Genomic DNA, 12625 nt, shown 5'->3' with positions numbered 1-12625 from the left:
TAGATTGGATAATTTCTACTGATGTGTCTATTTTCAAGGTCATTGATTTTTTTTCTGCCATCTTGAATCCACTTCTGAACCTTCTAGTAAATATTTTGTTATTCTTCAAATTTAGTTTCCATGTGGTTCTTTTACATAATTTCTGTACCCTTATTGATAATCTCTTTATTGATTGGTTGTTTTCATAATTAAAATTATGAAAATATTTTACTTTTAACATACCTATAATAAATATTTTGAAATCTCTGCTTAAACCAATATATGGGGATACTCAGAAACAGCTTGTAATGACTGCTGTTTTAATATGGGTCACATTTCATTTAAAAAAATACATCTTATATTGTTAAAACTGGGCATTTATTTTTAATAAGTTTTTATTGATTTTTAGAGAGAGAGAGGAAGGGTGAAGGATGGAGAGAGCGAAACATCAATGAGAAAGGAATATCATTGATTGTCTGCCTCCTGCAAGCCCCCCACTGGGTTCAAGCCTGCAAATTGGGCATGTGCCCTGACTGGGAATCGAACCAGCAAACTCCTGGTTCCTTGATTAACGCTCAACTGCTGAGCCACACCAGCTGGGCAAAACTGGGCGTTTTAGATAATTTATTGGAGCAGCTCTGAATTGTGACTCCCTCTTTCTTCTGCCCAGGTTATTGTTACTGTTGTCATTTCACTACCATCTAAATATGATACAATCCTACTGAAAGAAAAGAAATTTTACTTTGGGATAAAGGTTTATCTGGAAAAATAGACATGCAAAAATATTCTGGAAAATTCTGAAATAGAAGGGTACTGAGGGTGAATAGCTCTATCTCAATTTAAAGTTTTAAAATAGGACACAATGTTGAAATGTTTTTGAAAAGTGAATTAGTATTATACTTTCTGAAGTTCACAGATGGAATTATTACCGGTTCTAGGTGAGAAAGACTATTCTTGCCTTTGCACCATTGTAAAAATTGATACAAAATCAGAGTTTTCATATATTGTTTGGTCTCCAAGCTTCCTGTGAAGGAGTATGTATGAATTATTCTTGATAAAATAGGAATCCAGTATTTTTAAATATCTCTGTGTTAGTAAGTTCCATAAACTCTTTAGTCTTTTACTAAGCAAATTTATCAAAACTAATTGCTATCTCAAGTCTCTTTATAAAAATACTCACTGTCAGTTTTCTTCTTGTTTATAGCTTATGCCTTGGGTTTATATTTTTTTTGATATGGTACACAGTCTCCCTATGATTACTCTCATCTTTTTGTCAGCTTTTCCTATCAAAGATAACCTTGCTGATTATGTTTCTGAAGCTAGATCTTTTCTATTATGATTACAATTGCATTCTGTACATAACTAGTTTTATTATTTGTAAGGTTTGGTATTATGTGTGCTTCTTCACTTCATAGACATTACAAAGCAGATATGAATAGTGTTAAGTGGTTTCTTAATCTTTGTTTTCTCTTTTTTAACCATTTAGTTCTGTAATCCTCTGAATTTCCTTCAATGTCTCGTATCTCTGAATCTGTAAACTCCAGATCTAGGCAAATTATTTTTTATAAGGTCAGGGTTATATCATAAGTTATTACTTACTACTATTATATTTTCCCAGTTTCAGACTTAAAAGAAGTCAATGCACTGGTCATTCAGGCATAGCTTATTATTTACAAAGAGTGATTACTTCATTATTGGTACCAGTTTCTCCATTTTGTATTTGTACAGTATTTTTTCCTCCATAAATAATGTGTTTTGTTCATTGTGTTTATTTTTTAGGAATCGGATGGCGTAAGTGGTTTAAGGTGGTATTGAGGGCCACTGAAGCTTACGAAAGGTAGAAATTCAACCATGATTTCTTTTTCGACTGTACAGAATTCCCTTCCTTGAAGTCTTCATTTTTACCTTAGTATCAGGTAACTTCAGTACTTGTTTTTCATTATCATGAATAAGTAAAATTTTCAAATATGAAACCAGTTTTTGGATGCTAGGATTTTATGTTGAGTTTGTGCAATGGTTTTTTTTATGTTTTGGTATTCAGATCTGGTAGAAACTTGGGATTTATTCTCTCTCCCCCCCCCGCTCCCCCCCCAAAAAAAACAGTGTTAAGAGAAAATTGTTGTATTATGTTGTTGTTATTTTAGATTTTAAGTTTTGTTCAGCACAGAAAAATGTTTATTATGTAACTTTGAGAAATTTAGGTGGGAAAGTGTTTTCTTCTTTAATCCTTTTGCTGTATAGGGCATTGTACTTTTCATCTACCTGTCATCAACACATATATACTTACATTAAATTCTCCAGGGAAACTATTTTCTTTTAAAAAAAATTGATTTTAGAGAGAGGAAGACACACATCGCCGCCCCCCCCCCCCCCCCCCGCCCCCCCCAATCTGTTGCCTCCTGCATGTGCTCTATGTGCTCTGACTTGGGATCAAACCTGAAACTTGGGTATGTGCGCTGAACAGGAATCAGTCCTGCCACCTTGGTGCACAGGATGACACTCCAACCAACATCAATGTGAGAGATACGTCGATTGGTTGCTTCTTGTATATGCTTGTACGTGCCTGTACACACCCTGACTGGGGATTGAGCACAGCCTAGGTATGTGCTCTGACCCAGAATCGAACCCTTGACCTTCTGGTGCATGGGATGACACTCTAACCAACTGAGCCACACTTGCTTGAGCAAGAAATTTGTTTTAAGTATTTTTGATATTCCTTTTATTATAGAAAACTGTAGAAAATTCATAGTTTTCTAATAGAGGAAGTATTTTTAATATTAATGTTTGAATTGTTAACATATAATGTGATGGATGAAACAACTAGATCCAGCAGAATATAGGGTTCTCTTTTACTTGGACCTTTGTTCACCGCCCTCCCCACCCCCGCCCCCAGCTCCTTTTTAAGATAAATTGTAATTGTGCCTTTAAACATTTTGAGTTGCCATAAATTTGATATTTTAATATTTCTAAATACCACTATTTTCTTGTTACATTGTTTTAGAAGACTTTGGTGATGAATATTTGAAGTGCAGAATATGCTTAGTTTTTGCTTTTCTTTCTTTATTTGTTACATGGGGATGTACTCTTACTGTCTGGAGTGTTGTAAATATTAAGTGAATTAAGATACATAAATGTACTCAGCACAGTGCTTTCCAGATGATGATAATCTCTGAATTTTATAGTATAGACTCAAGCCTATTAACAAATGTGGAAAGATATTTTTCTTTTTAATTGCACAGAACTGTTATAAAAAAAGAACTCAGTAAGCACTTTAAATGCCTTTTGTACTTGATTAAAAATGAGTATTAATGCCCAACTTGTCCATCTGGTATGCTTCTGTTTACTTTGTCCTCTGAAAACAAGACTAACAGTCCCCTCAGTTTAGGAAGTAATTGTTTGCAAATGCTTGTATTAAAAGCCCATGTGTTTAATTCCTTATGAAAAGCCCCTACTCGAAGTTTATTTACTCTATTTCTATAAAGCTTAGTTTCTAATTGCACATACATAGTTGATTAGAAGCATTAAACTAGACAGTGACAACAAGAAGAGTAAGCTGTCTCTTCTGGAAGACAGGAGAGAGATGGTTGGTAATTCACAACAATGACGAGGGGTTTCCTAACCCACCACAATTTGGATTACTTTTACATAGCTGCACCAAACATTTTTTATTGGAAAAAGGTGTGTGACGGAGAGTGGGGATTGAATTGAGCAGGAAGCTGTATTGTGGCCCCCTAAATATCTCTGTTGCTGTACCTTTTGGCTTCTCTGGCAGAGGGCTGGAGATGAGGAAGAATAAAACTTGGAAAGGGGAAATAATGCTGAGTTAGAAGGTACATTTAGCAGAAATTGGCCGAAGGTGGGCCCCATCCTTTCTCTCTCCTCTCCTGTTCTTGTTAGTAATCCCTGTTATGGTTAACTTGAAACTCTAGGAGTACCAACCCACCTTTAGTTGAATTAGCCTTTGGATTTAATTTTTTATCCTGTTTTGGTTGTTAACAGTTCTGCTGTTGTACACCATTGTCAGCTGTCCAAGGTCCTTTCACTTACAAGGTAGTGGGTCATCTCAAGGAGCTCAGGGTGACTTACTACTCCCTCTAGTCCTTTTTTCCCAGTTGGCCAGCGGCTCCTGGGAATGCAAATTATTTCTTTGTATCTTCTAGTGCACTCTTTTATGTAGGTGACATGATTTAAAAGAAGCATTATTTCTTTCTTCCTCTCACCTATATAGTACCCCTAAATCCTGAATTTCCATTAATTGCACAGACATTTGGGTCAAAAAACAGTTGGCTTTTTTGAAGGTTTATCAGGAAAATACATTTAACTGTTCACATCGAAATGTGTATTGATTACATGAGTTTTCTTTACATTTATCTGGTCCTCCCTAAAAAGACTGAAATTTTAAAAGGGAAATATCTTGTGTTAAATTTTGAGCATGGGACCTTTTGTTGTGTTTGGATTTTTGAATGTGCTGTGAAGCACATGAGATCTTTGAGATCATTAGGAGTTAGAGGGCGAAAGTTAAGGACAATAACTTTGTCCTTTGTCATTTCTCTTGGTGTAGCTTTCTACTTTTCCCTTTTACTATAGGGATGTTGAAATTAACTTTTTTGTTTGAGAGCCTTATTTCATTTCCTGTTCAGTTTACTCTGTCCAGACACTAGCTGAGGTATGTGATACAAGTATGGGTCATGCTATTTGTCTCTGTTTCTTCTCTTGGATTTTTTTCACTTAATATATCTTGGAGAACTTTTTTTCAGCACATATAGCAACCACCTATTGTTGAAAGTATTACATATGTCGTTCCCCCCCCCCCCCCCCCCCCCATTGGCCCCTTCTAGCCTGCCCCTGTCCCCGCTGCATCATTCCTTTTAATGGCTGTGTGCATACCATTGTATGGTTGAATAATAATAAGTCTTGGCAGTGGATGCTTAGGTTGTCTCCAATCTTTTCCTATTAAAGGGTTGTACATATATCTTTGGTTAATTTTTATGAATAAGCCTGCAGGATTGTATGTATTTTTAGCACTGAGGTTGCTGGGTCAGGGTTACATGTAGTTTTCATTTTGGATAGATCTTTCCAAGGCTTAGTTTAAAACCTCATCAGAGCACTGTTCATTGATATTGAAATCTGTGTTATCTTAGTATTTTCTGGTATTTCAGGGAAATTGTCTTAAAAATACTTTATAGGCTAAGCCAATATGGTCATAGGAATAAGAACCCATATGTAAAAAAGGTAGAGAGAATTATTTTTTCTGCGTATATGGCCTGTTTTCAAGAAAATTTTCAAAGAGGTCAAGTTTGTCTTCCATTCACAGTATTTCTATTTCCCTTTCCATTTACCACTTCTGTTGAGGTTTTGCTGTCTTCCTGTTCTAAGTCCCTTACTTTGGCACTTTATGCAAACCTGCCTTTTCCCTCAAAGTATTCTGTATCTCCAAAGTACCTCGACTTCCTCAATTCTAATTGTTTCAGTCTGATGTTAGGGATAAGGTGAGTAAAAAAAAGAAATATATATATACTAGTATATATGTATATATATATATGTATATATGTATTACATATTTGTGTTTGTTGATGTGGACATTATATATTAACACAATGTTATAGGAGTTTAGTTTAAAATAGTATGCATATACAGTTGACTCTTGGACAACATGGGTTTGAACTGTGTGGGTCCACTTACATGCAGATTTTTCCCAATCAATATATAGTGATTCTCTGTATTTCCAGGTTTCACACCTGTGGATTCAGCCAACCATACATTGAATAAGTTTTAGCCCTAAAAAACTTATTTTTGATCCTCGGTTGGGAATTTGTGGATGCTGAGGGTCGACTGTATGCATTGTTCTACACCATTTTATTATAAGGTCTTGAGCATCCTCGAATTTTGGTATTGAACAGGGGTCCTGGAACCAATCCCTTAAGGATATCAAGGGACTAGTTAAGTTTTTGGGGAATTAAAAGTTATATGCAGGGGGTCAGTACTCCTAACCCTGTGTTGTGCAAAGGTCAGATGTATTAGGATATGCTAAATTTTAAAAAATTGGTAAGGTATGTGATCAGGAACATTGGAGTTCGGTACTTCCGCTTTAGGGAAATGTGGACCTTGTGTTGGCTTTCAGCTTCAACTTCGGCCACTTTTATTTAAAAACTAAGTTCTGTCCTAGGTCAGTTTCTCTAAATTGATAATTTAATAATCTCTTCTTATACAGCTCCTATATTTTAAAAAGCTCCTTTTTAATTTTAATTAATTAATTTATTTAAAAAATATATTTTTATTGATTTCAGAGAGGAAGGGAGAGGGGAAGAGAGATAGAAACATCAATGATGAGAGCGAATTGCTCGGCTGCCTCCTGCATACCCCCTACTGGGGATTGACCAAGCAATCTGAACATGTGCCCTGACTGGCAATCGAACCATGACCTCCTGGTTCATAGGTTGACACTCAACCACTGAGCCAAAAATCTCCTTAAAAACAAAACAAAACTGTGTAGCCCTAGCCACTGAAGCAGCAACTGTATATATAAGTCCTTTTTAAGTTAGGGGCTTTCCTAATTCTTTAAGAAAACAGTAAATAGATTAGAAGAATATAATTTATTTGATAAGGATTTCCAAAGAAATGTCCAAAATAAGCAAATTCTAACCCTCAAAAACTTAAGTTTCACATAGTCATAGGATAGTTTATTTTGTAAGAAATGTGATAACAGAATATTTGAAGAGAACAGTTATTTGGTAGTATATTTAAAATATATTTTCTTTAGATTTTAAGTTTGCTACTTAGAGAATTTAAAAAGTGAAATGAGATTCTCGGTCCTTTGTCCTATGTAATCCAGACTGATAGTACCTGGTACCAGGGAAAACAAGATTAGCAAGTATGAATTATATTTTTATTTTGTTTACTTTGCTATTATATGTTTTTAGCTGTTTATTTAAGTAAAGTTTTCTCCCTATATAAAAACCTTAGTAAAAGAAATAGTATTTAAATTTCAGTAGTGTATTTGAACTTAACTGATCATTTATTTTACCTCTGAAAGCTATGATCCAAGGCAGTAAGCATTATTGATTTGGGAAAGAGGTGACTAAACTGAAACATACTTAATGTGTTTACTAATTATGTTCCCTTCTTGGGTAGGGTATGTCTGTTTATTTCACACAATCTGATGATAGAAGTTAGTTTAAACAAACAAGCTTTGTACCAATGCTTTGACCTTCTTTGAAATGTTTCTTTGAATTTCATGGTTGTTGTTAGTTCCTAGAATAACACAATGGAATATGAATTTATAGCAACCAGAGTTAGAAGGGCAGATTTAATATTGCTTGGCTTTTCTATAATAATAGAGAAAATAAGATAATGTAATAGTGTCTAGTTTTTATCATGACCTATTTAATCATGTACAACTACTTGACTATATTAGTAATGAAAGTACTTTTATTACATTTAAAGAAATTTAAAAACATTTATAAAAATTTTTATTATGGAAAAATTTCAAATTAGAGATAAATATAATTGAGAGAAAACCTGGTAATTTTACCATCCTTTGGTAATGTTAATATTAATATTTTAGATAAACTTGTGCACATTCACACACGCACACACACAATTCCCTTTATATTGGGATATTTCTCCACATTTAAAAATATTTTTAAAGAATATTTTTATGACTATATGGATTTTTTGTTTCAACAGACTTTTTATTGAAGTACTGTAACAACTGACAGAATGTGCACATATCACAGATGTACATCTTGCAATTTTACAAAGTGAGCACACCTGTGCAACCATCATTCAACTCAAGAAAAAACATTGCCAGCTCTCAGACATCCTTCTCTTCCTGCCTCCTATCAGCAGCCCCTCCCAAGGGTAGCCATTCTGATTTTATTTTTAAGAAAAACCTATTGAGATATAATTTACATGCAATAAAGTTAAAATTCACCTGTTTTAAATGTACAATTCAGTGATTTTTAGTAAATTTATTGAGTTGTGCAGCCATCACTATAGTTTAGTTTTAAAGCATATGTATGAATATATTTAAGTAGTTTTCTTTTGTTGAATATATGGTACATTTTCAGTTTTTCACTGTTACATACACTACAGTGATTTTTCGTGTATATCTTTGTATGCATTACTGATTTCATCAGAATAGGTTCCTAAAAGTATAATCACTGGTTCAAAGAATATGTGCAGTTTTATGACTTTTGATATATAGACCAAATTGCCTTTGAAAATTGTTGAACTAATTTTTATTCCCATTGTCAGTAGATGTGTCTTTTCGTCAGCCACCTCAACATTGTACTTAATTTTTTAAAAGTTATTACCAGTTTGGTAAATGAAGTATGTACTTCTGTTTTAATGTTTGTCTCTTTGATTATTGTAATCCACTATTATGTTATATATTTAGTGACTGTTTCTAAGTTTATTTTATGACTTGCCTGATAATGTTTTGTCAGTTTATTTCTTAATGAATGTATTTCTTCTTATAAAACATTTTAATATCCTAAAGGATATGAATCCTTTGACTATTACAAATACATATTTCCTTAATGTCAGGCTCATTTTTCATAAAAATAGATTAGAGTATGCTTTTAAGACAAAGATGAAAATTTGTATTTTGCTCTACTAGTCTTGGTAATTTAAAAATTGGAGGCAATACTGAAATATATGAGTGAAGTTTTTCTATTAAAGTGTATACTTTCATAATTTGAATTAAAAAATTATCAAGTAGACATATAAAACTAATTTACTATGCTTTGTTACCAAACTTGGTCTTTCTAGGCAGTTATACTTAAGCATGAACATTGACGACAAACTGGAAGGATTATTTCTTAAATGTGGCGGCATAGACGAAATGCAGTCTTCCAGGGCGATGGTGGTAATGGGTGGAGTGTCTGGCCAGTCCACTGTGTCTGGGGACCTGCAGGAGTCGGTACTTCAAGATCGGAGTCTGCCCCACCAGGAGATCCTTGCTTCAGATGAAGTGTTACAAGAAAGTGAAATGAGACAACAGGATATGATATCACATGATGAACTCATGGTCCATGAGGAAACAGTGAAAAATGATGAAGAGCAGATGGAAACACATGAAAGACTTCCTCAAGGACTACAGTATGCACTTAATGTCCCTGTAAGTAACTCCTTTATAAAATATTAAACATATAATTAGAAACATAATTTAGTATTGGGTAATACTACAAGTCATTGAAGAAATTTCAGAAAACGTTTAATGGCTAAATAGTTTACATTGGTGTTCTTAAATAGATACACTAAATATTGACGTGAATTATATTGGAAAATGCAAAATTAACTTTTTGTATTACATACATTTTAGAAACTTATCTTTTCCAGGATAACATTTATTTCTTCATCAGGATTACTGTGTGTTAAAATTTTAAGTGCTTAATTTTTAAAGTATTTTGTTTTAACTTCTGAGTTTTTCCTTAATGGGTGGAAAGATTGAATCTTGAGCATAATTAGAAAAAGAGCATGCACTTGAAGGGCTTTCCTTCAAATTCTATAACTTAGCAGTTCCTGCCTTCTTTATTTTTTCATCTTTTGAAAGTATATTAAGATCTTTAGTCTTCTCTATTTACTGTAGATATCATGGCTTATCACCTAAGGTATTCTTTTGTAGGCACCCATAAAGTTTTTTCCTTCTTGTATTTTTAATTTTACCTGATAACCAGCAAAACCATAACCATATGTAATCCTTTTCTTTCTGTGATATTAAACCTGGATTCCTTTCAGTACATTTAATATATTGTACTTTTTCTTTTGATTCATGACCTTCATATATCCTGCTTATAATATCCTCCTCAGATATACCCCTCCCTGTTTTCTAGCCTAGTTAGTGCTTCATCACCATCACCCTGCCAGTCTAGGTTGAGTCCCTGATTTAGGGGCTTGTGATTGCTTGTTCAATGTTCTGACTCTAATAGACTGTAAATTCTACAAGAGCGTGAAGTTTGTCTTATTTTCCCTTATATCCCAATCGTTGGCACATAGTGTGAATAAATGGATAACTGCTTATAGTTCTGTTCTAGTATATATGCTTACCAATTTTTACATAGCCCGTTGCAATAGCCTTTTCTTTTTTTAGTAGGTTGATGTGATTTTTGAATGTTGAACTGGCCTTGCATACATGGAATAAATTCCACTTGGTTGTGGTGTATAATTCTTTTTATACATTATTGGATTCAATTTGCTAATATTTTTTTTGAGGATTTTGCATCTATGTTCATAAGCTATATTGGTCTAGTTTTCTTTTTTTGTAATACCTTTGTTTGATTTTGATATTAGAGTAATCCTGAATTCTTAGAATGAGTTAGGAGTATTCCCTCTGCTGCCGTCTTCTGGAAGAGATTGTAGAGAATTGGTATAATGTCTTCCTTAAATGTTTGGTAGAATTTACCACTGAATCCATATGGCCTGATATTTTCTTTTTTGGAAGGTTTTAATTACTGATTCAATTTTTTTTACAGATACAGGCCTACACAGATTATCTGTTTTTTCTTGTGTGAATTTTGGCTAATTGTATCTTCCAAAGAATTGATTGATTTTATCTAGGTTATCAAATTTGTGAGTGTAGAATTGTTCATTGTAGTCCCTTGTTATTCTCTCAATCTCCATAAAATCTTGTTGTGGTGTCCCCACTTTCTTTTTCTTTTATTATTTTATTTATTGTCTAAAATTTTACATATGTCTGTATTTTCCCTGCTTGACCCCCCCCCACCCCCCCCCACCCCCCCAGCCATTCCCACCCTGGGCAAGCCCCCACCGCCCCAGTGTCTGTGTCCATTGGTTATGCTAATATGCATGCATACAAGTCCTTTGGTTGCTCTCTAACTGCCCCCCCCCCCCCCAGCCATTTATCTCTGGATCTATTCTTGTTCATCAAATTATGTTGATCATTATATCCACATATGAGTGAGATCATGTGATACTTATCTTTCTCCGACTGGCTTATTTCGCTTAGCATAATGCTCTCCAGTTCCATCCATACTGTTGCAAATGCTAAAAGTTCCTTTTTTTATAGCGGCGTAGTATTCCATTGTGTAGATATACCACAGTTTTTTAATCCACTCATCTGATGGGCACTTAGGTTGTTTCCAAATCTTAGCTATTGTAAATTGTGCTGCTATGAACATAGGGGTTCATATATCCTTTCTGATTGGTGTTTCTGGTTTTTTGGGATATATTCCTAGAAGTGGGATCACTGGGTTAAATGGGAGTTCCATTTTTCACTTTTTGAGGAAACTCCATACTGTTCTCCACAGTGGCTGCACCAGTCTGCATTCCCACCAGCAGTGCAGGAGGGTTCCCTTTTCTCCACATCCTCGCCAGCACTTGTTGTTTGTTGATTTGTTGATGATAGCCATTCTGACAGGTGTGAGATGGTACCTCATTGTCATTTTGATTTGCATCTCTCGGATGATTAGTGACTTTGAACATGTTTTCATATGTCTCTCAGCCTACTGTATGTACTCTTTTGAAAAGTGTCTATTTAGGTCCTTTGCCCATTTTTTGATTGGATTATTTATCTTCCTTTTGTTAAGTTATATGAGTTCTCTGTAAATTTCCCTTTTCTGAAATGGCATTGGCAAATATGTTCTCCCATGCAGTGGGCTTTCCTGTTGTTTTGTTGATGGTTTCTTTTGCTGTGCAGAAGCTTTTTATTTTGATGTAGTCCCATTTGTTTATTTTCTCCTTAATCTCTCTTGCCCTTGGATCTTTGTCTGTAAAGATATTGCTACGACATATGTCTGCGATTTTGCTGCCTATGGGGTCTTGTAGGATTTTTATGGTTTTCTGTCTTACGTTTAAGTCCTTTAGCCATTCTGAGTTTGTTTTTGTGTATGGTGTAAGTTGGTGATCTAGTTTCATTTTTCCACTTTCATTTTTTATATTTTTATATTTGTATTTATTTTTTTTAAGCCTGGCTAGTTAGGGTCTTGTTGCCCTTTTTAAAATACAGATTTTAAGTGTAAAGTAATGTTAACTATATTCATATTATTGTAAAACATCTCTAGGCCATTTCATCTTGCAAAACTGAACTCTATATCCACTGAAGAAGTTTCCCATTTCCTCTCTCCCCAGTTGAGCTTAGTTATTTTACATATATTTAGAAAGAACCAGCTTTTGATTTTCATTCTTTCCAGTTTTCAATTTCATTGGTTTCTGTTCTAAATTTTATTATTTCTTTTGTGTTATTTTGGATTTGATTTGCTCTTTTTCCCCCCTGGTTTTTAAGGTGGTAGGTTAGATGATTGATTTTAGATCTTCTTTCAGATTTTTTTTCTTTTTCTTAATCGTTATTTTTTTATTTTTTCAATTATAGTTTACATACAATACTATATTATTTCAGGTTTTTAGTGATTAGACATAAAATTTATTAACTGATCATTCGCTAAATCTCATCCATCTGTCACCATACATAGTTATTAGGATATTATTAACTATATTAATTATGTTGTACTTTATACCCCCATGACTATATTATAACCACTAATTTGTATTTCTAAATCCCTTCACCCTTTTTACCCATTACCCTCCCACCCCATTTGGCAACTGTTAAGATGTTCTCTGTATCTGTGAGTCTGTTTCTGTTCTGCTTGTTCATTTATTTTTAGATTCAATTATTGGTAGATATGTA

At 34.0% G+C, this 12625-nt stretch overlaps 1 protein-coding gene across 9 annotated transcripts in view; it reads left to right on the top strand.

Annotated features, from left to right (window-relative positions):
* ZNF148 (zinc finger protein 148) overlaps nt 1-12625 on the top strand; it is a 139131-nt gene that overhangs the window by 54457 nt on the left and 72049 nt on the right. For 7 of the 9 annotated variants that reach the window (XM_070406405.1, XM_070406404.1, XM_070406399.1 and 4 more), the window contains 3 exons: nt 1759-1895; nt 7666-7839; nt 8752-9100. In XM_070406405.1, coding sequence (XP_070262506.1) covers nt 8768-9100 — 333 coding nt within the window. In that variant the 5' untranslated portion in view covers nt 1759-1895; nt 7666-7839; nt 8752-8767. The remainder of the gene's footprint in view (nt 1-1758; nt 1896-7665; nt 7840-8751; nt 9101-12625) is intronic. The other 2 variants (XM_070406400.1, XM_070406407.1) reach the window with 2 other exon arrangements.

Source organism: Myotis yumanensis, unplaced genomic scaffold, assembly GCF_028538775.1.
Source record: "Myotis yumanensis isolate MYYU_CA2020_CCGP unplaced genomic scaffold, mMyoYum1.0.hap1 SCAF_2, whole genome shotgun sequence".
Taxonomy (NCBI): domain Eukaryota; kingdom Metazoa; phylum Chordata; class Mammalia; order Chiroptera; family Vespertilionidae; genus Myotis; species Myotis yumanensis.
The sequence above is the reverse complement of the archived record's forward strand: the minus strand, read 5'-3'. Positions and strand labels throughout refer to the sequence as shown.